This window comes from Rhinoderma darwinii, chromosome 1 (assembly GCF_050947455.1).
Source record: "Rhinoderma darwinii isolate aRhiDar2 chromosome 1, aRhiDar2.hap1, whole genome shotgun sequence".
Classification (NCBI taxonomy): domain Eukaryota; kingdom Metazoa; phylum Chordata; class Amphibia; order Anura; family Rhinodermatidae; genus Rhinoderma; species Rhinoderma darwinii.
Window position 1 is genome coordinate 32,618,610 of NC_134687.1, and position 27,049 is coordinate 32,645,658.

At 47.0% G+C, this 27,049-nt stretch overlaps 1 protein-coding gene across 1 annotated transcript in view; it reads left to right on the forward strand.

The window, feature by feature from the left end:
* The first annotated feature begins 7,819 nt into the window (after positions 1–7,819).
* FAM193A (family with sequence similarity 193 member A) overlaps positions 7,820–27,049 on the forward strand; it is a 135,926-nt gene continuing 116,696 nt past the window's right edge. Inside the window, exon 1 of the mRNA XM_075857209.1 lies at positions 7,820–8,014. Coding sequence (XP_075713324.1) covers positions 7,928–8,014 — 87 coding nt within the window. The 5' untranslated portion in view covers positions 7,820–7,927. The remainder of the gene's footprint in view (positions 8,015–27,049) is intronic.

Genomic DNA, 27,049 nt, shown 5'->3' on the forward strand with positions numbered 1-27,049 from the left:
AACATTTGGCAAATAAAGATTAAATTGGAGAACAAAAGTGTCCCTTCTGAGTGTTTCATTAAAGTAAATGTGTCCTCAGTAATGACATTATTTAAATATTTTTCTTTTATTATAAACTTTTTTTTTTTCTGTTACTATCCATATAAAAAAAATCCTCAGTGTTCCAGTTCTCACACTGGCCACTGGAGTAAATATAAATGCCATTTCTCATTTTCTGCAGCTCTCTTGTCAGATGGCTCTGCCCCAGTCTACACAGCAAAGTGTAGACTAGGTTAGTCTCATAACATTTTCGTTATAGGTAATGACAGCTCGATTGTACTGCTGAAGGCTTAGATAAGGCTATGTATGCAGCTCCCGTACCACTCTTTGGGGAAGGGCCTGTACTCCATCTCCTCCTTGAGACTTTATTAAGCCGTCCATACACATGCGACAACTGTCGGACAATAGCTAGTTCTCCCGACTCCACCCTAATTATTGACCCCGACGCGTGCATCTTTTTATTTCAGTGGGGCTTAAGGAATAAGCTGCTGCCTAACACCTCTGGCAGCTGCTTCTCTTTCAGGAGCGAAGGGTCAGGCACATTGAACTTAAACTCAAAGCCCAGGCGGCGCCGCCAGGGAGGTGTCCACTGTATTTGAGCTGCCACTAGCTCTGCCTATTCCTGTTAGCTCCGCCCACTCCACAGATTGGCAGATGTTTCCCTATTCCTGTGCATAGGGAGGTAACTGTCAATCAGTGGAGAATGGGCAGAGCTAGTGGCAGCTCATGAATACGTTGGATTCCTCTCTGGCGGCTCTGAATGTAAGTTCTTATAAAAGGGGTTCACGTTCACACAAGTGACAGACTGCTGAAACTAGCGTGTTTGTCACGAGATTATGCTGCCCTCAGTCAGTGCAGCGTAATGTGGATTCCAGGTTCCCTTTAAATTTGAGATATTACCTTTTTTAGGCCTTAAAAGTGTTTTTTTTTAATAACCTGAAATAAATACTTAAAAAAAAATGTATGACAAATCATTGGTGGGGGTTCGAGCAATTTGTTTACGTGCCCAATAAAAAGTCTGAGCCTGTATACCAACTGCTCGGCTTTCTGAGAAAAGCCTATCAGAAACGAAGCGGCTCATCCGAGCGCTTTTGCCGCTTCATTTTGGGGTGAGGTTCTCGGTGCTCAGACCCCCACCAATCAAAACTTCTGAGACACCGCTATATGTCAGAAGTTTTTTTGAAAGTTTAGTTACACTTTAAACGGCTAAATATTTAGCTGTTTAGAGAATATATAGGGTAATAACTTAACTAACAATTCCCGGATATAATTTTATCTGTCATTGCTGCTTTTCTTTCCCATATTGCCCTCAGATGCTAGAATTAAAATAGGGCCTTTTTTTTTTTTTTTTTTTTTTTTTTTGGGTATTAGAGAAAAATAATAAGACATATATAAATATTTAGAATTCCAGTAAAAAACATTTAGAAGTGTACTAGCCTCCCAAACTATTTTTTTTTAAACACATTTCGTGCTATTAAGGGCCAATCAGATAAGTATACACCGATCAGCCATAACATTAAAAACCACCTGCTAATATTGTGTAAATCCCCCTGTCCCGCTAAAACATTTATTTTATTTTTATTTTTTTTAATCACATTTTTATTATTACAGATTGTTTAACAATGAGAACTTCCCATCCCTGATCGAATCCCCCGCTCACAAACAAAAGTCCTACAATGGATGGTAGCAATCCGCCACTCGTAGATTTCCTCTTGTGGAGTCGTCCAAAGAAGAATCAATAGCAAGAAAATAAATGTGTCGTCGTTCCCCCCCTCCCCCCCCATACAAGCGATAAACAGAATTAGCAAACGCCCCGGATGTACATCTGGATAAGTATCAAAGAGCCAACAACTAACGAGTCTCCACCCTCCTCACATCGGGAAAGTGTTAATCTGTGGGGACCTATCAACTAGCAGAATCGCTGGTGCCAGATATGGGGCATCCAACCAAGGGGACCATAGGTCTTCAAATTTGGCAGGGGTACCCCTATTTCCATATAAATATTTTTCCAGTCTTGGCATGGTGTTAACTCTTGTTTTAAATTCAGAACGTGTGGGCGGTTCTGTATCTTTCCAATGGGATGCGATCAGTTTTCCAGCCTGATACAGAAGGCGCATTACCGCTAGTCGCTGGCTCTGTCATAGGTAATTTTACAGTATAGCCCAAAATACAGATCCAAATCCATAACACATTTATAAATTTGATTAATGAAGTTCACCATATCCCTCCAAAACCTATTCAACCTAGTGCAACTCCTCATCACATGTATCAGGTCTGCATTCAGCTCACTACATCTATGACCTGTCTGGCCTATAACCCATGTTATAAAGCAACAATGGGGTTCTGTCTACCCTATGCAAGAAGTATAATTGTGAAAGTCTGTAAATTGCACTCAAGGATGTCTTAGGAACCTGTTCCATGACCCCTCGCCATACCTCCTCCTCTATAGGACCCACATCTCTGTTTTAAGGGAAGCGGATGACCTTTATGTGCGACCTCAAGGAGACTATTTGTAGAATAATGAAATAACACCCTTAGTACTCCCAGGCTGAGCCACCAGATCAACAAGTGAGGGTTGCGGAGCTTGAGTCAAAGTAGACAGCCTATTCTGTAAGTCCCATGCATGTCGCAGGTGAAGATACTGATAGAAAGCAGATTGGGGTAAGACAAATTCTAATTGTAGGTCTTCAAATGTCCTGAATATATTAGCGTTCGCTAGCTGCGTACGAGTAATGACCCCTCTGTCCCTCCACCCATCAAAACCTTCTAGTTTGTCAAACACCTTAAAATGCAAATTATGCCAGATAGGAGAATATTTAAACCCTATCAGCTTAGCCCAGATTTTATGTATAAGTAGCAGAGTGGGTATGGATCGTCCCTGCTCTCCATGGCGACCAGCTTCAAGGGCCTGCAGAAGAAATTGTTCCCCCATAATATAGCTAGTTAATCTGCCAGTTGTGTCGTTGGTGCTATCCGTCCCCCATCCCCTAATTGACCTGTGCTGATAGGAAGTACATCCGTGGATTCGGCACTGCCAATCCCCATCCTCTTTGGGTTGCTGTAACGTCTCCAATCGTATCCTTGGTTCTCCCTTCTACCGCAAAGGAATTGCATATCAACCCTTTAGCCTTAAAGAGATTGTCACCACATTATAAGTGCCCTGTCTCCTACATAAGGAGATCGGCGCTGTAATGTAGGTGACAGTAATGCTATTTTTACTACGTTATTAGCGATTTTAGATTTATGCTAATTAGTTTCTTAATGCCCAACTGGGCGTGTTTATTCTTTTGACCAAGTGGGCGTTGTACAGAGGAGTGTATGACGCTGACCAATCAGCATCATGCACTTCCCTCCATTCATTTAGTCAGCGCATAGGGACACTGCGTTGTTTGCTATGTGCTGTCTTATACTGACACATTAACGTTACTGAAGTGTTTAGACAGTGAATAGACATTCCTTCCAGCAAGGACGGCATGTCTATGCACAATCCCGACACTTCGCTAACCTTTCTGTGGTACTTAGAGCAGAGTAAGCGTAATCTCGCGAGATCACGCTGTAAATGACCGGTTACAGGGAGATTATGCTTTGCTCTGCTGTACGTACCACAGAAATGTTAGCGAAGTGTCGGGATTGTGAATAGACATCCCGTCCTGGCTGGAAACATTTCAGTAACGTTAATATGTCAGTATAAGACATCACATAGTGAATAAGGCAGGGTCACTATGCGCTGATTACATGAATGGAGAGAAGTGCATGAAGCTGATTGGTCACTGATTGGTCAGCGTCATACACTCCTCTGTACAACGCCCACTTGGTCTAAAGTAAAAACACGCCCAGTTGGGCATTAAGAAACTAGCATAAAGCTAATAACGTTGTAGAATTGTGTTTCTAAATAAAAAAAAGCACTGCTGTCACTTACATTATAGCGCCCATCTCCTTATGTAGGAGACGGGGCCTCTTTAAGTTTAGCCTTGGGAGAATCATACAGAAGCTGAACCCATTTAATAAAAGTGTCTCCAAAGCCAAGACCTTTCAGGATGGCCCAGAGATACTTCCATTCACTTCAGGTCCTAGCCGCGTCAAGCGACGCCACTGCCTTAGCACCGGCAACCGATTGTGTCATCTGAAGACTTAAAAACAGTCTCCTGTGGTTAACCGCTGTGGACATGTTGGGCATAAAGCCCGCCTAGTCCTGATGTACCACTTTAGTAACTATCTGAGGTCGCCAAAACATTTTATGATCCTTTGAGGCATGGACTCCACAAGTTCTCTGAAGGTTGCTGTGGTATCTGGCTCCAAGACCTTACCAGCAGATCCATTAGGTTCTGTATGTTGTGAGGATCCGACTTTCCTGCTCATCCCACAGATACTCGATCGGCTTTCAAATTTTCCGTATATCAATCCAAGTAAAGACATTGAACGCTTTGTCATGTTCTTCAAACCATTCCTGAACGTTTTTGCAGTGTGGCAAGGCGCTTTATCCTACTGAAAGAGGCCACTGCCATCAGGCCTCATTCACACAACTGTGTTTGGCATATGTCGGCTGAGTTTCCCAGACTGAACACTGTTCATGGAACCAGAGTTCCTAGCAGCATAGGAAGTCTGCCTCCCCGCGGTAATCCTCTCCTGTACTGTAATCATGTTTTCAGTACGGGAAGGTAGAGTCCCGCAGGGATTGCCAGCATCATAGATAACTATGATGCCAGGAACTCTGGCTCCCTGAAGTGTTGTCGGTCCGGGTAATGTGACCAAAATAAGGTCTGTGTATGACGGGCCAAACACGATCGTGTGCATGAAGCTTAAAGGGGTATTCCGGAACTAAAAAATTACATTTATTTAAATAAAACAATGAAAAAGATATAACTTTCCAATGTACTTACGTTTCATCAGATGGCTGTAGCGTCGTATATCCTCCTCCGTCGCCGTCCCCTTAGCAATGCAAAATCTGCACTTCCTGTGCAGACCCGTCCATTTGGTCTTCTGCCTTGCTTCCGGTTTCCGGCTTTCACACTGTACGGTTACGTCAAAAATGACGTAACCGTACCACGTGCTTCTTTATTGAATTAGAGCATGCGTGGTGAACACACTCCACCGCGCATGCTCTGTGAAATTATGTGGCTGCGTCTTCAGCGGCCGTGTATATTACACTGCGCATGCGCAAGGTTGAAGGTGTGTAGCGGTGTGTATACGAAGTTGCAGGAATAACGGCCGTTTCGGCCGTCTTCCCGACAGGTGCAGGAGCTGTGACAGCTGCTGTCTCGTACAGCAGCTGCCGCAGCTCCTACAGCGGGGACCGATCGCTGTGTCCCCGCTGTCTAACCCCTTAAAAGCCGCGTTCTATAGAGATCGCGGGTTTTTAGGGGTTAAGTTACCATCGCCGGCCTGCTACACGATAGCGGCCGGCGATGGTTACTATGGCAACCGGACACCAAACAAAGGCGTCCGGCTATGCCATCGACGGAAGCCTAGTGGGTCCTGACAAAGTCAGGACCCACTATGCTTGCTGTCAGTGAATAGCTGACAGTTCTAATACACTGCACTACGGATGTAGTGCAGTGTATTAGAATAGCGATCAGGGCCTCCTGCCCTCAAGTCCCCTAGTGGGACAAAGTAATAAAGTTAAAAAAAAAAGTTAAAAAAGATGTGTAAAAATAAGAAATTAAAAGTTAAAAAAATCCCCCTTTTTTTCCCTTATCAGTCCTTTTTTATTAATAAAAATATATAAATAAACGATACATAATTGGTATCGCCGCGTCCGTAACGGCCTGAACTACAAAATTATTTCGTTATTTATCCCGCGCGGTGAACGCCGTAAAAGAAAATAATAATATACCGTACCAAAATCACAATTGTTTGGTCACTTCACCTCCCAAAAAATGTATTAAAAATAGATCAAAAAGTTGCATTTACCGAAAAATGGTCCTGATCGAAACTACAGTTCGTTACGCAAAAAATAAGTCCTCGCACGGCTTTATTGATGGAAAAATTATAAAGTTCTGGCTCTTAGAATAAGGTAACAAAAAGTGAATGATTTTTTACAAAACGTATTTTATTGTGCAAACGCCATAAGACATAAAAAAACTATAAACATCTGGTGTCACCGTAAGGCCGAGTTTACACGAGCGTGTGCGTTTTGTGCAAGCAAAAAGCGCGGCGTTTTGCGTGCGCAAAAAGCACTTAACAGCTCCGTGTGTCAGCCCTTTATGATGCGCGGCTGCCTGGTTTTCGCGCTGCCGCCATCATTATGACACTCCGTTTGGATGTTTGTAAACAGAAAAGAACGTGGTGCTTTTCTGTTTTCATTCATCCTTTACAGTGCTGTTGCGTGAATCACGCGCGTCCCACGGAATTGCTTCCGTGCGACATGCGTGGTTTTCACACACCCATTGACTTCAATGGGTGCGTGATGCGCGAACAGCGCACAAATATATGACGTCGTGCGTTTCACGCAGCGGACATACGCTGCGTGAAAATCACGTACCTGTCTGCACGGCCCCATAGAGTAACATAGGTCCCTGCGACGCGCGTTACAAAAACGTATAATACGCTCGTGTAAATGAGCCCTAATCGTATCGCCCCATAGAATAAAGTGAATATGTCATTTATAGCGCACGGTGAACGCTGTAACAAAAATAGAATTAAAAAACAATAGAATTGCTGTTTTTTAGTCACCACGCCACTTAAAAATAGAATAAAAACTGATCAAAAAGCTGCATGCACCCCAAGAAAACTACAATGTATTCCTCAAGTGGTCTAGTTTCCAAAATGGGATCACCTTTTGGGGGTTTCCACTATTTTGGTACCACAAGACCTATTCAAACCGGACATGGTGCCTAATAAAAAGGCGGCCTCAAAATCCACTAGGTGCTCCTTTGCTTCTGAGGCCTTTGCTTCTGAGGCCGGTGCTTCAGTCCATTACCGCCCGAGGGCCACATGTGGGATATTTCTACTGCAGAATCTGGACAATAAGTATTGAGTTGCGTTTCTCTGGTAAAACATTTTGTGCATAAACTTTCTAAATGCTGTTGTGAATACTTTGAGGGGTCTAGTTTCTAAAATGTCGTGTTTCATAGGGGTGTCTAATATATAGGCCCCTCAAAGCCACTTCAGAACTGAACTGGAAGCCCAAAAAAAATAATTAGGCAATACTTCGCTTCTATACGAACTAGTTAGCGATTCACAGTGTGATGAAGTAAGGGGAAGCAGCGCTTATACGAGCGGTGCACCCCCTTCAAACAGCCGATGACTTTTCAGTTCACAGGTAGCAGAGTTACATGATGGGGAATTTGTTTTCCTGTTGTTTAACTCTGCTACCTGTCAATGGAAAAATCAGCTGCCAGAGTGAAAAATGTTTCCACACAGAGGAGTACCGCAAAGAAACACCTGGGAATCAGACATGATGGACTAACATTTTTCCCTGTGGTGGATGACTTTTCAGTTGACAGGTAGCAGAGTTACATGAAGGGGAATTATTTTTCATCGATGGCTAGTTAGGAGCGCTGCTTCCCTTTAGTTTTTTCTTGCTCACTGTGAATCTCCGACACAGGATGCAGCGGCGATCCACAGGTATTGCTCCTTTTATCCCAATTCACATGTTAGAATTCAATTTTTTTTATTTTATATATATATATATATATATATATATTACAGTATTTAAAACTAAGACTGTATAAACAGTTAATATACATTTAGAAAACTTCTAATTATAAAGACCAAACTTTACGTATCATCATATAGAGTCAGTGTTGTTTAAAAACGCAGATATCCAGTGATTTCAGCTTGTGCTAGCAGTAATAGAATGAGAGCACCAAAATGAAGACTGAGATTGCAGAAGTTAGTAGAGCTGGGTGTAGTAGGCGGAGCAAGTGCACTGCTGCATGCACATTGCATGCTGGGACTAGAGCAGTGCATGCAGGGAGGAGAAACACAGGAAGAGAAGAGGAATGAACTTACTGAGCAAAACAAACCTCTCAAGGTAAACAATAGGGAGTAATGTTACTAAAACCATTTATTATCAAGAAAAAGCTAGACAGAGTGCACTAATATATTAATAGAGGAACATTGCATTGATTTAAAAAAAAAAATAAAGTATTGGAAAACCCCTTTAATGGAATACAGTTCCCATGTAGGGTTGTATTTGGTCTGCAGCAATGTTTAGGTAGGTGGTCAGTGTCATCCTAACATCCAGATGAATGCCAAGACCCAAAGTTTCCCAGCAGAACGTTGCCCAGAGCGTCATAGTGCCGCCGCCGGGTTGTCTTCTCCCCATAGTGCATCCTGCTCCCATCCTTCCCAAGGTAAGCAACGCACATGCACCGGCCGTCCACATGATGTAAAAGAAAACGTGTTTCATCAGACCAGGCCACCTTCTTCCATTGCTCCATGGTCCAGTTCTGATGCTCTCGTGCCCATTGTAGGCACTTTCAGTGGTGGACAGGGGTCAGCATGGATACTGACCTGTCTGTGGCTACGCAGCCCCAACTGCAGCAAGTTGCAATGCTCTGCATGTTTTGACACCTTTCTATGACAGCCAGCAGTAATTCTTTCATCAATTTGTTCTATAGTAACTCATTTGTGGGATCGGACCAGATGGTTAGCCTTCACTCCCCACGGGTATCGGTAAGGGTTGGGCGCCCATGATCACTGGTTTACCGTTTGTCCTTCCTTGGACCGCTTTTTGGTAGGTACTAACAACTGCATGCCAGGAACACCCCACAAGATCACACAGTTTGGCCCTGGTCACAGTGGCTCAGATCTTTAAACTTTCCCATTTGTCCTTCTTCCAACTCATCAACTTCTAGAACTGACTGTTCACTTGCTGCCTAATATATCCTACCCCTTGTCATATTCATTGTTATTCACTTCACCTGTCAGTGGTTTTAATGTTATGGCTGAATAGTGTATATTCCTCTTAAGTGAACTTCCGTTTATAGCCACGGCAGAAGCCGGCGTTCTCACTGTACGGTTTATGCAATATTGGCGACCAAGGTCTTGGAGGACCGAGACGTCCAATGTGGGAAGAAATATTGCCATTGCCTTCTAAATTTTATTTGTATTACTTTTATGAGGGCCATGGTTTTGTATATTTTCTAAGGGATTGAAATATCCTTCCCACAAGCAGCACTACACGATGCTTGGAGTGCTGATCCTACTGACTTTTTATATCTCCCTCGATTCATAAGGATAGAAGATGATTGCTTTCAATTAATAATTGCAAGTGGAAATGAGCAACGCCGGAGATGATGGAAGGGGCAAATACTTTTTTCATTTGTCCTCCTTTATGATGGTTCTGCTTATGTGAATCCACATGATGTCATCTACTGAAGTATTATCGGCTTTTATGTTGTCTATTTTGTTTGCCTTTTATTGTAGCATATAATATATGGGCACTCTATTGTAAAAGCTACATCCACCATTGCAACCAAATATTGTCCCAATGTAGATAAAATCAGGCAACTTTTCAATAGGTCTTGATTAAACATTTCTTACCATTTTGTGTCTACAACTGCTACGCAAACCTATGTGTATCCAGGGCGACAGACTACAAACAAATTCTGTGTAGTCTGATCTTGCAGTCATACTCAATCTGTTTCCTACTTTTTGTTTCTGGGGGGGGGAGGGGCATGGGCAAGGAAATGGAAATTATAAATTGGCAGAGCAGGAACTGTTCCTGATCACACCCTTTTTTTTTTTTTTTTTTTTTTTTTTTAGTTTAACATGTACGTCGAAAAACTTCCCGACGTACGTGTTAACTGCATCCATTGTCAGAGAGAGGCCAAAAGAGTGTCCTTTCACCCTGTCTGGCCGGTATACATCTATATACTGCAGAAAAAATGGTTTTTTTTGGAATCACAAAATATTTAGCAATGCTATTTCTTCCCCCAGAGTCAAGTGAAAAAAAGTCTAATTTAAATTTTTTTTTTTTTTTTTAACATGGTAGCCTTTGGTTTACAGATGCTACTGTATGGAATCCGTTAAAAGGATACATTATGAGCTTTTCATAAAGTATGCTTTAAAAAATGCCATTATAGCCTATGGCTGACCGATGTGTTAAATGGATGCCTAAGGACTCTTGTACATGACCGGGTGTCCCACCCGTGATCCGTGGAAAGATTGGGCATGTTCTATCTTTCCACGGATCAGAGATTCACCCACTGAAGTGAAAGGGTTCGAGAAAACAACCAGGTGTCACTCGGATGCTGTGAAAAAAAGTCCCAAGTGACACTTGTCGTGTGCAAGAGCCCTAGGAGCGGCATTCGTCACCCATAAGCTATAATGGTATCCGTTAAATGTATCTATAATAGCCTGTGGGTGACGGATTCTGCTGTTATGTATCTGTTACAGCTTATGTTTAATGTACATGTCGGGCGCTTTTCCCACCGGACACGTCACACTTAGGCCAAAAATGTGATGTGTACAAAACCTTAGGGGAAAGTGTGAGCTAACCAATTTCTAATGTCCATGTTTGATCAACAACTGGGTCAAAAATGGAGACATTTGATCTGTCGGTGTCATCTGCCAATACACTTTTCATTAATAATAAATTATTTACCTCATTGACCCACTCAGTCATGGAATCACCATGGACTTCAATGCAGGGAGATTACTGTCCTAGTCGCCAAGAAGAAAGATCTAAGAATTCTACTCGTAGCAGAAGAGCGAGACCCACGTATGACCGAAAGGAAAGCCATTACTGATATCTCCGACCGTTACCGGACCTGTTTTAAAAAGTCTCCCTGAACAAGTGTAAGACGTGAGGCTTGGGCTTTACCTCAGATCTGCATCATCTGCACGGTTCAGTCAAAAATGAGTTTTGGAGCAGTGCAGAACTTCTGTACCGTCTGGTGTGGACCTCGTCATTGTGATGGTTTCTAACTAACCATGAATGGCAGTGTTACTTATAACTTATGTCTGACAATGCCAGGCTGCCCGTATGTATGCCAATGCAGGAGTAGTAGATCCCTCAGTGGACCCAGGCTCTGACAGGAAAACTGGTCACAAAAAGTCCAGCAGAAGACCAACTCCTCTGAAGCCACCCATGGACCACATCACTTGCTGCTGTGGTTATATTTCGGGATCGTTAACAACTAACATATCAGTTGATAAGGTCTGCAGATACAATGAAGCCGTCTACATAGATATGCACCACTTCTGTATTACTGGATGATGACCCCCCCCCCCCCCCAAATACTTTCCTTTAGTCAACCCAAGATACCTGGTCCCACACTAAATCAATGTCATATCATTTATTTTTGTTCAATAGTGATGGCGGAATTTCACACCAGATGCAGTTATAAGTCCAGTGTATTCATGAGGCGAGCGCTCCCCCCCGCCATCCTCATAATGATTGATGGCTGGCTGCTGTGTAGCTGCATGAACGGCAGCCTGTCAATCACTGCAGGGAGGGCCAGGGAGAGAGCTCTTACCATGAATACACCAGACTAATACCTAGGAGTCCAGTGTATTCTTTAATCTCCCCTATTAGCCAAAAGGCACAATATTTTTAATCTAAATATGTTAAAAAAAAACAAAAAACATTTGGCTGATTTCTTAATTTATCTCTGGTGGTAAGAGCTTTGTTTTTGTTTTTTGTCTGATACAGAGCTCCAAATCCTTTGAATAGACATGCATTTTAAAAAAAAAAAAATCCTGACTGCCTGCATCTACCACTACAGGGAGCTTACTGGATACTGGTATACATTTAACTCAATTAAATGACCGTATACAGTAAGCTCCCTCTAGTGGTGACTACAGATAAGATGCTGTTTATCTTTTAAATTAATGTCTATGATGGAGATTTGGAGCTCTGTTTCAGGAAAAACATAGCTTAGCCTGATATAAAGATGTATTAACCCCTTAGTGACCAGCCCATTTTAGGCCTTAATGACCAAGCTATTTTATTCGTTTTTCTATAGTCGCATTCAAAGAGCTATAACGTTTTTATTTTTTCGTCTACATAGCTGTATGAGGACTTGTTTTTTGCGGGATTAGTTGAGCTTTTTAATAGCACCATTTTTGGGTACATATAATTTTTATATTAACTTTTATTAACCCTTTTGGGGGGGATTATAAAAAAAAAACTGAAATTCTGCCATTGTTCTATGCGTTTTTAAATTGACGCCGTTCACTGTGCGACGTAAATAACATGTTACCTTTATTCTATGGGTCGGTACGATTACGGCGATACCACATATGTGGAGGTTTTTTTTATGTTTTACGACTTTTGCACAATAAAAACACTTTTGAACTAAAATTATTTGCTTTTGCATCGTCGCTTTCCAAGAGCCGTAATTTTTTTATTTTTCCATCAATGTAGTGATTATTGGGCTTGTTTTCTGCGGGACAAGACGTAGTTTTGATTGGTACTGTTTTGGGGTGCATGGGACTTATTGATTCATTTTTATTATGACTTTTTTGGGGGGCAATGGAAAAAAAATGCAATTTCGCCATGGTTTTTTGCGTTTTTTTTTTACGGTGTTCACTTTGCGGTTTAAATTACATATTAACTTTATTAATGGAGTCATTACGGTCGCGGCGATACCACATATGTGTACTTTTTTTTTTTTTACACTTTTACTAAATAAAACCACTTTTTATGGAAAAAAATGGTTTTATTTATTTTTTTACTGTACTTTACTGTAAACTTCGATCGCCGGCGTTGGAGCAGGAGCTCAGCTGTCATCAGACAGCAGATCCCCGGCTCCAGCCTGCACGGGAGACCCGTGCAGGACTTAGACTAGGCTGACGTGAAAAGGCGTCAGCCTAGCCTAAAGCCCATTAGTGACCGACGTGAAAAGGCGTATTAGTGGTCACTAAGGGGTTAAGAAATTAATGAGCACAGAATTGTTTACCTAAACACAATGTGATGATAAAAGGGGGAGATTCAATTTAAGGCTATGTTCACACTGAGTTTTTTTGCTGCGTTTTCGCCCGCGGCCATTGAGCGCCGCGGGCAAAAAACGCGGCGGAATACGCTTTCTCTGCCTCCCATTGATGTCGATGGGAGGTCACAGACGTAAACGCCCGAAGATAGGGCATGTCGCTTCTTTTTCCCGCGAGACGGTTTTTCCGCTTGCGAGAAAAAAACGCCTCCGCCTTCCATTGAAATCAATGGGAGGCATTTTCGTCCGTTTTTTGGCATGGTTTCCGCGTTTAAAAAAAAAACCTCAGGTTTCTAAACGCACCAAAGTCCAGATGATTTTGACCTATCACTGGTCTATCCAGTTGATTTAGACTGTATTTTGCCATCTAGTGGTAACATGTAGAATGGCAGGTCCAACTGAACTAACCAAATGTAATGGTGTGGACAAAATCACAAAGCCCTCTTTTCTACGTAAAACCAAAAATTTGGCGTCAACATCCGGTGTAATCATAACTGTACGCAGTCCATAGCAGCATAAAGCTTCTGCTAGATTTTTCTTATGTTAGTCCATTGAATTCCATAAAAGCAAAGATGTCTTTCTTTGCATGTCTTCTATGTACTATAATTCTCTGCATTATGAAAAAAGAACCCAAAGGATTGTCCTTAACTTTTCTTTCTATCTATCTCCTTGATGTACATGAATGTTGAAAGGATCTGAACCTGTTCAGAATTGAGGGCATAGGAGTACAGTAAGATATTGATATGACAAGAGCAAATGGAACCCCATGCGGTCAGACTTACAGGTTATTCGCTAGGTACTTAGATATGATGATATATGTAGATTCATTGATATCCCATAATACCTTGCACAGGTTAATGTTATCCTAACCATGCTTATACAGAGGATTTGAAGCTCTATATCAGAAAAACAGTCCACTGCACTCAATAAAGATATATTAAGAAATGAATCGGCACAGATATTTTAACCTATTTAGAAGAAAGAAAAAATGCTGTACAAGAGTGGGAAATCTCTTTAAGGCACGGGGGCACTCTACTCTACTCTATAAAGTGTCACAATTCCTTTTTTCTAGCAACTGGAGGATGGGTGTCACACCTCATTGAACCCGACAAATCCTATATTCTGATATTTCTCCATGTCAGCAGATAGATAAAGGGGAACACATACTTTGATTATAGGTGTTCATTTAATTGGAGACAATATTTCTCTGTGTAAACTCGGCATAACATAAGTGGATGAGGGGAGGAAATTAAATCGAATCCGCTGTTTGTTATGGATGGACATGAAGGCTCGGTGACAATGGACTGATTCACGGAGGGTGATGTAATAATGGCCAGCTTGTAAATAAATAAACAGTCTCATACTGCGCACATGTCCAGACTCTGCTGACTCATATGTATTATGAAAACTTGGGTCACTTGGGAATTGTGTATTACAGGGAAAGTAGCAATGAATGCACTTACTGGTGTGCAGAAGTCAATTACATAAAACTCACTGCATTTTCCTTGTAACAACAACTCAGGGAAGGTCCTCATCTCAGATTCTTACCTACAGAGCATCAGCAATATTCCCTGACCTTCCTCTTGTCATGAATGCCCTTTGTTACTGTCACGATCTGTGGGTATGTGGACCCACTGGGCCGTACCGCCATAGCGGGATAGCAGTTGGCCACACAGTGTACCAAATAAAGTTTATAGTCCGAGTAAGGGTACCTGTGGTAGTTCAGACAGTAGCGATGGTGAGGCTCGGATGGGACCTTGGCAGCAGACACCAGGCGTGGTATAACACAGCAGACGTGATCGTTGGCACAACACGACTCCGCCTCTCTAAGTTACAGGAACAAGGTAGCACGGGATACAGGATATAGGTAGCAGGAACGGGAACACTGGGAACTGGAAAACACTAAGGGACCATTTGCAAGACTAACACAGGTAAAGACAACAACGCTCAGGCAATGAGTGAAGGGGCAGGGCCCTTCTTATAGTCCAGGTTGATTAGACAATTCTAAACATGTGTTCGCGCTGGCCCTTTAAGGCTGGGACTGAGCTTGCACACGCACCCTAGTGGTCACTGCAGGCCAGGACCGCCGTATGTGCTGGCATCTTTGAGAGGGAAGGCGTCGGCAGGATGAGAGGAGTCTGCGGCCCTGGATGTTACAGTAGCCCCCCTCTTACGCCCCCTCTTCTTGGGGCCAGAGTGGGAGAGAAACTTCTTCACGAGGGTAGGAGCATTGAGGTTCTCCTCTGGCTCCCAGGACCTCTCTTGTGGACCAAACCCCTTCCAATCCACCAAATAAAAAGTTTTCCTCCCACTTTTTTGGTGTCCAAGATCTCCTTAACCTCGAATGAATCTAATAAAATGCTGGGGGCAACTGCAAGATAAGGTATCTTGGTGTAGCGGTTCTGGACCACAGGCTTCAGGAGGGAGACATGAAAGGAGTTGGGGATCTTGAGGGTGGGAGGCAGCCGAAACTTGTAGGAGACAGGGTTGATCTGCTGTAGGATCTCGAGTCCGAGGAACCTGGGCGCAAACTTGTATGATGACACCCTCCGTCGGATATTCCTAGAGGACAGCCAGACATTGGTAGCCGGAAGAAACTGAGGAGGCTCTCTTCTCCTTGTGTCTGCATTTATTTTTATGAGGTCGACCGCCAGCAGAATAGAGGATTAGGTTTGCTGCCAGATCTGCAGGAAGTCCTTGAATGCAGAGTCAGCTGCAGTCACCTGGGACGCAGCTGACACCGGGAGAGGAATTTGTGGGTGTTGGCCATAAACAATGAAGAACGGTGTGGCAGCAGTGGACTCGCTTGTGTGGTTGTTAAGGGAGAACTCGGCCCAAGGAATAAGCTGCCCCCAGTCCTCATGCTTCCTGGAGATGAAGTGTCGTAGATAGTTCTCCATGATTTGATTGAACCTCTGGACTTGATCATTGGACTGGGGATGGTAGGCTGAGGAAAAGTCCAACCTCACATCAAGGAGTTTACAGAGGGCTCTCCAGAACTTTGAGGTAAACTGAACCCCCCAATCAGACACGATATATGCAGAGGTAAACCATGCAGGCGGAAGATGTGTTGGATGAAGAGGTTGGCCAGTCGAGAAGCAGAAGTTAGGCCAGTCGGCAGAACAAAGTGAGTGATTATTTTTAATTGGTCCACCACCACCCAGACCGTACTGCATTCAGCAGAGGGAGGCAGATCTGTGACAAAGTCCATTGCTATATGCTGCCAGGGAGCATTGGGCCCCGGCATCGGTTGGAACAGGCCTGCAGGATTGGAGTGCGCAACCTCGTTAACCGTGCACACCGTGCAGGACTAGGCAAAGTCCATGGTGTCTTTGGGCAGCAAGGGCCATCAACATTGACGGGCAATCAAGTTTTGGCTTTTACGGGCACCCGCGTGACCTGCCTGTTTGGAACGGTGTCCCCAGCGAAGAATTATTCTTCTGTCCGCCAGGCGTAAAAAAAAGTCTGCCCTGGAGGGATGTCTCTAACTTGCAGGGGGTTGACAGAGACAATGCAGGACAGATTAATGATGCTTTGTGGAGACTCCATGGCGTCCCCAGTCTCGAACGACCTGGACAAGGCATCGGCACTCACATTTTTGTCGGCAGGACAATAGTGGAGCTCAAACTGGAACCAGGCAAAGAACAGAAACCACCTGGCTTGACGGGGATTCAGCCATTGGGCCGACTGGAGATAGGTGAGGTTCTTGTGGTCGGCAAATATCAGAATAGAGTGTGCTGCACCCTCCAGTAGATGTCTCCACTCCTCCAGAGCCAACTTGATGGCCAGTAGCTCCAGATCCCCAATCGAGTAGTTGCTCTCTGCGGAAGAGAAAAGTTTAGAATAATAGCCACATACCACTGCCTTGCCTTTGGGACCTCTCTGGAACAGAAGTGCACCTGCACAACGGAGGAGGCGTCCACCTCCAATGAAAACTTTCGCGACACATTAGGATGATGGAGGGTTGAGGCTGACGTGAAGGCACTCTTCAGTCTATTAAACGCAGATTCTACCTCTGGAGTCCACACGTTGGCGTTCATGCCCTTTTTGGTGAGGGTAGAGATGGGTGCAGTCAGTGAAGAGAAGTTTGGGTTGAACTTCCGGTAGAAGTTGGCGAATCCCAGAAAGAGCTGTATGGACCTTAAGCCTTGAGGGTGTGGCCATTCCAGGACGGACTTTACCTTCTCAGGATCCATCTTGAGGCCTTGATCCAAGATGATGTAGCCCAGGAAGGGTAGAGAATTTCTCTAAAACACGCACTTCTCCAGCTTGGCATATAAGCGATTCTCCCTTAATCGCAGCAGAACTTGACGGACGTGTCTCTGATGAGTCGTCGGGTCAGGAGAAAAGATCAAGATGTCATCGACGTAGACCATGACACAGACATAGAGGAGCTCTCAGAAGATGTCATTGACCAACACTTGGAAGACCGCAGGAGTGTTACACAGGCCGAAGGGCATTACCAGGTATTCATAGTGCCCATCTCGGGTGTTGAATGCTGTTTTCCATTCGTCACACTGGTGAATCTGGATTAAGTTGTAAGCCCCCCGTAGGTCTAGCTTGGAAAAAATCTTGGCTTCTCGTATGCAGTCAAACAGTTCAGAGATTAGTGGCAATGGATATCTGTTCTTGACCGTGATCTGATTGAGACCCTGATATTCGATGCAAGGTCGAAGAGATCCCTCTTTCTTTTTGACAAAGAAGAACCCGGCCCCGACCGGGGAGGACTTTTGTATAAAACCCTCTCCAAATTCTCTTGGATATAAGCGGACATAGACTGGGTCTCCGGCAAGGAGAGAGGGTATACCCGTCCACGAGGAGGGGACGCAACAGGAACCAGTGGGCCAAGTCAGACGCCGGAAGTGGGGGCAGCGTCTAAGCCTCCTTCTTGCTGAAGACATCTGCAAACTGTGAATAGTGAGGGGGTAATCCTGCCAACGACCAAGGCAGAGGAGGTTGGGCCAGGTGGATCTGTCCCAGACAGTGGTTAAGACACTTGGGACCCCACTGGAGAACCTCCCCAGAATTCCAGTCCAGGACTGGGGCATGTAGTCGAAGCCAAGGCAGACCCAGCAGCACAGCGTTGACGGCCCTGGGCAAGACGAGGAAAGAAATTTGTTCTGAGTGACCAGCTCCAACTTGGAACCTCAGCGGTTTGGTCTTAGATACGACTAGATCGGGCAGAGGCAGACGGTTCACTGAGGCAACAGCCAAAGACGTCTCCAGGGGAACTGTGGGCAACTGGAGGAGATCCACTAGGTCCCTCTGGATAAAATTGGCTGCGGATCCAGAGTCCAGATAGGCAGAGACCCGGTGGGTCTTCCTGCCGGACTCTATGGTCACGGGGATAGACAGTTTTGAGGAGAGTTTTTTATCCAGCGCTGCATCGCCTAGGGTTGTCTCCCCAACCAATCCTAGGCATTCGAGTTTCTTTGGCTTTTGAGGGCACAGACACACAGCATGGCCACCGAGGCCGCAATACAGACAAAGTCCCGAAGTGCATCTGGGTTGTTTCTCCTGGACGGATAACTTAAGCTGGTCCACCTGCATAGGCTCCTCAGGTGGGCCAACTGGCCAGGGCAACAGGGATTGCTGGAAAGTGGGGGCCAGCCTAGGGAGTCCTCTCTCCCGACGAACCTCTTGAGATCGTTCACAGAGCCTCATGTCAACCCGGGTGGCAAGCAAGATGACGTCATCCAGGGTAGATGGCAGATCACGAGCGGCAAGTTCATCCTTTAGCTCGGACGACAGTCCCTGTCAGAATATAGCCACCAAGGCCTCATTGTTGCATAACAGCTCTCCCACCAGGGTGCGGAAGTGAATGGCGTACTCGCCCACGGAAGTGTCTCCCTGGCGAAGGTTCAGCAGGGAGGCAGCTGCTGACTAAAACCATCCAGGCTCCTCAAATACTTTGCGAAATGTCCGTAGGAACCCCTGGAAGTCACGGGTCTCTGGTCCCTGAGGCTCCCAGATGGGATTTGCCCATGCTAGGGCTTTGCCAGTAAGGAGAGAGATTATGAAAGCGACCCCTGCGCCGTCAGTAGAAAACGTTTTGGCCTACAGGCTGAAGTGGATCTGGCACTGGTTCAGAAATCCCCTGCAGGTCCTCGCATCTCCATCATAGTGATGAGATAGTGACAGAGAAAATTGGGGGTCAGCACTGCCAGGAGGTGTAATAGGAGGAACAGCAGAGGCAATAGGAGCAGGTGCCGGGGGAACTGCAGCTTGCGTATCCAGCCAATGTGCAATAATGTTCAACGCCTGTAGGAGTTGGTCCTGTCGAGACCGGAGGTCTAGCATATATCCGCCCGCATCACTTGTGACGTCGTCAGCGGGGTCCATGGCCTGAGCGTACTGTCACAATCTGTGGGTATGTGGACTCACCGGGCCGTACTGCTGTAGCGGGATAGCAGCTGGCCACACAGTGTACCAAGTAAAGTCTATAGTCCGAGTAAGGGTACCTGTGGTAGTTCAGACAGTAGCGATGGTTAGGCTCGGATGGGACCTTGGCAGCAAACACCAGGCGTGGTGTAACACAGCAGACGTTATCGGCGGCACAACACGACTCCAACTCTCTAAGGTACAGGAACAAGGCAGCACAGGATACAGGTAGCAGGAACGGGAACACTGGGAAATGGAAAACAATAAGGGACCATTTGCAAGACTAACACGGGTAAACAACAACGCTCAGGCAATGCGTGAAGGGGCAGGGCCCTTCTTATAGTCCAGGGTGATTAGACAATGCTAAACATGTGTGCGTGCTGGCCCACACAGAGCCCTGACCTCAACAAAGAAGAGAGACGATGAAAGTGACCCCTGCGCCGTCAGTAGAAAACGCTCTGGCCTACAGGCTGAAGTGGATCTGGCACTGGTTCAGAAATCCCCTGCAGGTCCTCGCATCTCCATCATAGCGATGAGATAATGGCAGAGAAAATTGGGGGTCAGCACTGCCAGGAGGTGTAGTGAGGAACAGCAGAGGCAATAGGAGCAGGTACCGGGGGAACTGCAGCTTGCGTATCCAGCCGATGTGCAATAATGTTCAACGCCTGTAAGAGTTGGTCCTGTCGAGACCGGAGGTCTAGCATATCCGCCCACATCACTTGTGACGTCGTCAGCGGGGTCCATGGCCTGAGCGTACTGTCATGATCTGTGGGTATGTGGACTCACCGGGCCGTACCGCCGTAGCGGTATAGCAGCTGGCCACACAGTGTACCAAGTAAAGTCTATAGTCCGAGTAAGGGTACCTGTGGTAGTTCAGACAGTAGCGATGGTTAGGCTCGGATGGGACCTTGGCAGCAGACACCAGCAGATGTGATCGGTGGCACAACATGACTCCAACTCTCTAAGGTACAGGAACAAGGCAGCACAGGATACAGTATACAGGTAGCAGGAACGGGAACACTCCTCACCATCCATTCTCTCATCCATCATCAGTGTCTGATCTCACAAATGCTTTTCTGGATGAATGAGAAAAAATTCCCATAGACACACTCTAAAATCTTGTAGAAAACCTTCCCAGAAGTTTTTGAAATGTAATTTTTCTTTTTTTTTTTATAGTCATGTTGTGCCATCGGTCACGCCTCCTGTGTTACACCACGCCTGGCGTCTGCTGCCAAGGTCCCATCTGAGCCTAGCCGTTACTAATGTCTGAGCTGCCACAGGTACCCTTGTGCTTGGACTATATAGACATTGACTTGGTACAGTTTGGCCTGCTTGTATCCCGCTACGGCGGTACGGCCCATTGGGTCCACATACCGATGGATTGTGATAGTTGTCATGTACATAAATCATGAATATGCATTGATTTTTTTAACTGTTTTGTAAACTAAAGTATGTGAAGAAACAGCCGGACACATCAAGAAGTGATTGGGGGAGGCAGACATGACCAGGGTTGCAGGGGAGAAGGAATGAGGTGAAAAGTTCAAATGGAGGAGGGGGAGGAAGGTGGAGGAGAAGGGGGCGAGGTTAACAGAGGGCATATAGGAAGGGTGAGGGACAGGTTCGCGCCATTCACGCCCCAGGAAAACAGTTTAGACCTTGTACTGACCTGAGGCGTGATGCAGGCCCTGATGGAGCAAGTGCGGCAGGCTGTGGCGAAACGGGGCATGGCCTGGCTTGAGGAGGAGCTCGGGAGGACGGGTCCGGCGGCATCGGTGCCGGAGTTGTCGGCAGGGCTGGAGGAGGCAGCGGGTACAAGTGCGGCCGGGACGCAGGCAGCGCCAGAGGTGATGACATCCCCCCTCCGGCGGTCGCGGCGGGTGCGGCCGCCAGAGCGCCTTAGCCCGGACGATTTGCCTAGGGCTCGACGCAGGCTTGGGAGCCCCTCGAGGGACGCTCCGGGCCGGGTTTCCGCTTCCACCGCTAGGGGGCGGAGGTCCCGGTCCGGGAGGAATCCCGGTCGCCGGTCGGGCCCTCCGGAGAGTGGAGGGCAGGGTCCCAGGTCAGAGGGACAGCCTCCCGTCTCCAGGTCAGCACCACGTGGATTTGCGGCGGGCCGATCTGGCGATGCACCAGTCGGGCGGCCCGCCTGTCAGCAGGATGATGTCCCCGGACGGTCACGCAGGCCACAATCGGTGGTGCTGCAGAGACGGAGGGAGGGGGCAGCGGTGGAGGGAGAGCGGAGGCCGGAACTGCCCCTGACGTCATGCGATACTTATGAGGTCCAGGACGGTGCATACGGCTGCATAGCCTGCGGCGCAGCTTCAGGCCCCAGATGTCCGGAGGCGGGTGAAAATGGAGGTGTGCCGATGGAGGAAGGTCGTCGTGGAGGTCCCGTCGCCCCGGCTGATGGGAAATCAGCGCCCATGCAGTCTGGTGAGTCAATATCACCATTACATACATTTCCAGCGATATTTAGATCCCCAGGGATTGGGGAGGGTTCCCAAGGGGAGGCAGTTAGGAATGTTGAAAAAACTGGGTTGTTGTCTACTGTTAGAGGGGGGGAGATGTTCAGGAATTGCTTGTCTGTGTAAAGGCGTTGCTAGCGCGTTGTGAGGGGGGTAGGTTGCCTGCTGCATCCCCGGTTGCGGCGTGGGTCCCGACAGCGGGGGGGGGGCGGCGAATCGGTGCAACCCCCGAGGACTGTAAGGATAAGGATGTGGATAGGGTGAGGTTAGCTGATAAAGCTAAAGGCGAAGTGTACATTTGTTTTGAGGGGTTGTTGGGGTCACATTTGAAGACCGAAGTGAAAGAAAAAATTTGGAGGGATGAGTACGTAGAAATCTTCTCGCTTCTGCCTCTGGAAAAATTTAATTTAGACAAGGGTAAAAGGTTGGAAAGTAAAAAGGAGGAGGAGGAGAAGCGTCGATATCGTTTAATCCCGCAGACGTTTGTGAATTGGTTACAGGCGTTTGCCATTCTGGCCAGTGTTATAGGGGAAAAGGCGCCGGAAAATTGTTCCGCCCTTTTCGGGTACATGGATGCGATAGGTGAGGCGCATCGGTCGTATGGGGGTCAGACTTGGCTGCGGTATGACGAACAGTTTCGTCAGAGAAAAGCGGTTCGTCCCAACATTAGATGGGATAATAAAGACATTGGGCTTTGGTTAAACGTAATGGCCCCGGCTAAGTTCGGGCAGTCCTTTCAAGGGGGGGGGGGGCTGGGGTTGCCGGCCCCTCAGGACAATCGGGGGGAGGGACAGGAGGAAGGGCGGGCTTGTGCTGGCAGTTTAACGACGGTCAATGCAAGTTTGGGGCGGGATGTAAGTTTAAGCACTCTTGCTCCTCTTGCGCTGGGACTTCGCACGGGTCCGCCAAGTGTTTCAAAAAAGGAAAAGGAAAAGGGGGAAGTGGTGGGGGTCATGGGGCTGACTCCGGTGAGGTGGGAAGAGATGGAGCCGTACCTAAATAGGTTCCCGGATAGGGAGAAAGGCGAGTTATTGTTGCGTGGTTTTCAGTTTGGTTTTGTGATCCCTTCCCCGGTTCATGCGGTCCCCCTTTCCCTACGGAATTTAAAGTCGGCAATGGAGTATCCGGAGGTAGTGTCAGACAAGTTGCGTAAAGAGGTGGGGTTAGGGCGCATGGCGGGGCCGTTCCCGTTTCAGCCCGTTCAGGACATGGTTGTGTCACCGTTAGGGGTTGTTCCAAAAAAGGAGCCAAATAAATTCCGGCTTATCCATCATTTGTCGCATCCGCGGGGGTTGTCTGTAAATGATGGCATTGCTCCTGAGCTATGCTCGGTGGTATATACGTCGTTTGACGCAGCAGTTGAGTGGGTGCGACGGTACGGGGCGGGGGCCCTTATGGCAAAGACCGATGTGGAATCGGCTTTCCGGCTTCTCCCGGTTCATACGGACAGCCAGCGGCTGTTAGGGTGTTACTGGGAGGGGGCTTATTATATGGATCGGTGTCTCCCGATGGGTTGTTCGGTGTCTTGCGTGTACTTCGAGGCGTTCAGTTCATTCCTAGAGTGGGTAATCCGTGAAGTGGCAGGGTTAGAGTCGGTCATACATTATCTAGATGACTTCCTGTGTGTGGGCCCAGCGGGTTCGGAGGTGTGCGCTAATTTGCTGGGGGCAATACAGTGGGTGGCTCAGCGGTTTGGGGTTCCGTTATCCCCGGAGAAGATTGTTGGTCCCAGTACTTGTATAGTTTTTCTTGGCATGACCCTGGATTCGGTGGCGATGGAGTGTCGACTTCCTAGGGACAAGCTGGATGCGCTGCGATTGGAAGTGAGCAGGACGGGTCGGCTTCATAAGATTCAGCTGCGGGATTTGCAGTCGTTGTTAGGAAAACTTAATTTTGCTTGTCGGATAATGCCCATGGGCAGAGTTTTTTGCAGGAGGCTGGCGTCAGCAACGGCGGGGGTTAGAGCCCCACACCATTTTGTGCGGTTGACACGGGAGCATCGGGATGACTTGGCAGTATGGAGTGAGTTTTTGAATTTGTATAATGGGAAATCGTTACTGATATTGCCGGTGGTGGATAATGTGCAATGGGAATTGTTTACGGATGCTGCAGTGTGGGTTTCGGTATTTATTGTAAAGGGCAGTGGTGCGTGGGGCAGTGGCCGGAGGAATGGGTGTCTTTGGGACTGGTTCGTAATCTTGTACTTCTGGAACTCTTCCGGATTGTGGTGGCGGTGGAGATTTGGGCGGAGCGTTTTCGTAATAGCAAGGTGCGGTTCCACTGTGATAATATGGGGGTGGTGTTGGCAATCAATAATGTAACGGCTTCTTACCCCCAGGTGGTGAGGTTGTTACGGCGTCTGGTGTTGCGTTGTTTGTCACTCAATGCGTGGATTGTTGCGGTTCACGTTCCGGGGGTACAGAATGACATCGCAGATTCTCTCTCTCGCCTACAGTGGGAGCGGTTTCGTCTGTTGGCACCGGAGGCGGATCTGGAAGGGGTCGCGTTCCCGGGATGGCTTTGGGACGTGGTTTGCGAGCAGCAGGAGGTTTGATCAAGTCCTCTCTAGTGCCTGGTACATGGTTGGCGTACGACGCGGCGTGGAGGGACTGGGTGTCGTGGTTAACAGGTTCGCCCGAAGTCGGGTCGGTGGAGGAAGAGGTGGTAGCTTTGCTGGGGTTTTTGGGATGGGTATCAGTGGAAGGCTGGTCGGTGTCTAAAGTGAATCGTTTCGTGTCAGCTTTGGCCTTTGGTTTTAAACTAAGGGGGTTGGGGGACGTGACTAAGGATTTCTTGATTGTCCAGGCGTTGAAGGGGTTTTGAAAAAAGGGGGTGGGGCGGCCGGACGGCCGTCGCCCGGTTTCTTTCGCGCTTTTAGAGCAGTTAGGTGAAGTATTGGGGAGGGTGTGTTTCTCGGGCTATGAGGTAGCATTGTTTCAGTTGGCCTTTTCATGGGCGTTTTTTGGAGCTTTAAAAGTGGGTGAGTTAATTTCCCCTAGCAAGAAGAGAGCGGCTGGTTTGCAAGCGGAAGATGTAACAGGAGGGGGGGAGAGAGTGGAATTCTGGGTAAGGCGGTCAAAATCGGATCAAAGTGGAAAAGGTAAACGGGTGGTTCTGGGGGCTGTGGCGAGGGCGGGGATGTGCCCGGTAAGATGCTACGAGCAATACGCCGCGCTACGAGGGTGTAGTGGGGGGCCGCTGTTATGTCATAAGGATGGTGCCTTCTTGTCAAGATGCCAGTTTACAGCTGTCTTCCGTAGATGTTTGGAGGTGTTGGGTTTGGATAAGGGTATTTATTCACCACACTCCTTTCGTATTGGGGCAGCCACGGAGGCTGCGTCATGGGGTTTGGGGCCTGATGTGGTGAAGCGCATAGGTCGTTGGGATTCTGGGAGGTATAAGTCCTACGTGCGTCTCCACTTTATGTGATTTGTTTTTCTCGTCTCAGCATGCGGTTTTCGGTTGGTGTCATCGTTGTTATTCTTCTATTTCAGATGGTTCACCTGCACTGGTGTGGATTCTTGGGCACTCATATGTGCACTGGGGGGCGTTAAGGGCTGATGTGCGGCCAGATGGGCGGCAACTGGGGTTCCAAAGGTCGTCGGTGGCTGGGCACGCGCGGCATGGTGTGGAGTCGAGTCTTGCCGTATTTCCATCGGTATGCGCAGTTGGATCGGGTTCCTGATTTGTTGGTCCTTCATGTGGGGGGGAACGACTTAGGTACTCGTCCGTTTAGAGAACTAATTCGGGATGTTAAGTATGACCTTCTCCGGCTTTGGTCCTGTTTTCCGAAGGTGAAGGTGATTTGGTCGGAAATTGTGCCGAGGAGTGTATGGCGAAATGCGCGTTCGGTAGAGCGCGTAAACAAGGCCCGGGTGAAAGTTAATCGGGCGGTTTCCAGCTTTGTGGTGAAAAACGGTGGTTTTTTTGTGCGGCACTACGATTTCGAGGATGGCCAAGGGAAGTATTGGCTAGGTGATGGAGTGCATCTGAATGCGGTGGGCATTGACCTTTGGGCTTTGCGGATTCAGGAAGGAATCGAGCGCGCAATGATGGATGGTGGGGGCTTGCATACTTAAAGGTGGTCTAAGTATGCTCGTGTGGCGGATTGGGGGGTCCTTGGAGTTGGTGGTAATTTGGAGTGGGGGATTCATCAGAGGTATAGTCCCTAACAATTACATAATTGCTCATGGAGATGGGCGTATTTTGGACTCCTGCTGGGTGGTGTCCCGGGGAGTGGTTTTACATACTTGGCAAGCCAACTGGGGAGCAGAAAGGTGCCTCTGAGCCTGTAGGGAGACGGCTGGGGGTAAGTAGCTATACAGAGGGCAGTTAGGCGCCAAAGTTTTGAGGGGGAGGAAGGTGGAGGAGAAGGGGGCGAGGTTAACCGAGGGCATATAGGAAGGGTGAGGGACAGGTTCGCGCCATTCACGCCCCAGGAAAACAGTTTAGACCTTGTCCCGCCCGCACTCCCTTAAGGACATGTGTTATGTTTTGTTTAGCGATGTGGTGTTTTTTCTTTTACAGGAGTCGGCTGGTGGTGACTGGTAGGAGCGGAGTCACGGTGGCTTTGTTGGCGGATTGGGGGGTCCTTGGAGTTGGTGGTAATTTGGAGTGGGGGATTCATCAGAGGTATGGTCCGTAACAAATACATAATTGCTCATGGAGATGGGCGTATTTTGGACCCCTGCTGGGTGGTGTCCCGGGGAGTGGTTTTACATACTTGGCAAGCCAACTGCGGAGCAGAAAGGTGCCTCTGAGCCTGTAGGGAGACGGCTGGGGGTAAGTAGCTATACAGGGGGCAGTTAGGCGCCAAAGTTTTGGAGCTCCAAGGACTTCCCCTTTCCTAGTAATGTTATTTATAAAGTTATGTTTTATGTTCATGTAAATTTGTTAATAAAATTGCTGCTGTGGCCGAAATTTTCCAACCCACTGTCTCGTATGTCTCACTGGGGATGGGAGAGTGACATGGGAGGAGGGAAAAAGGCCTGGAAGCAAGAAAGGGGGTGGACAGTATGAAGGGAAGGTTAAGCAAAAGGGTTCGAAATGGGGCGAGCTCTGTAATCCCATCGTCATGTCACTGAACACTGATTATAAAACTTCTGAAAATCAGGAGCTGTTTTCCCTTGAAAACAGCTCCATATTTTGAGACGTTTTGACTCATGTGAACATAACCTTATACTAGATTACATTACTATAACAACACTACATTACTATAATACAAAATTACATTACTATAACAATACTACATTACTATAATACTAAATTACATTACTATAACAA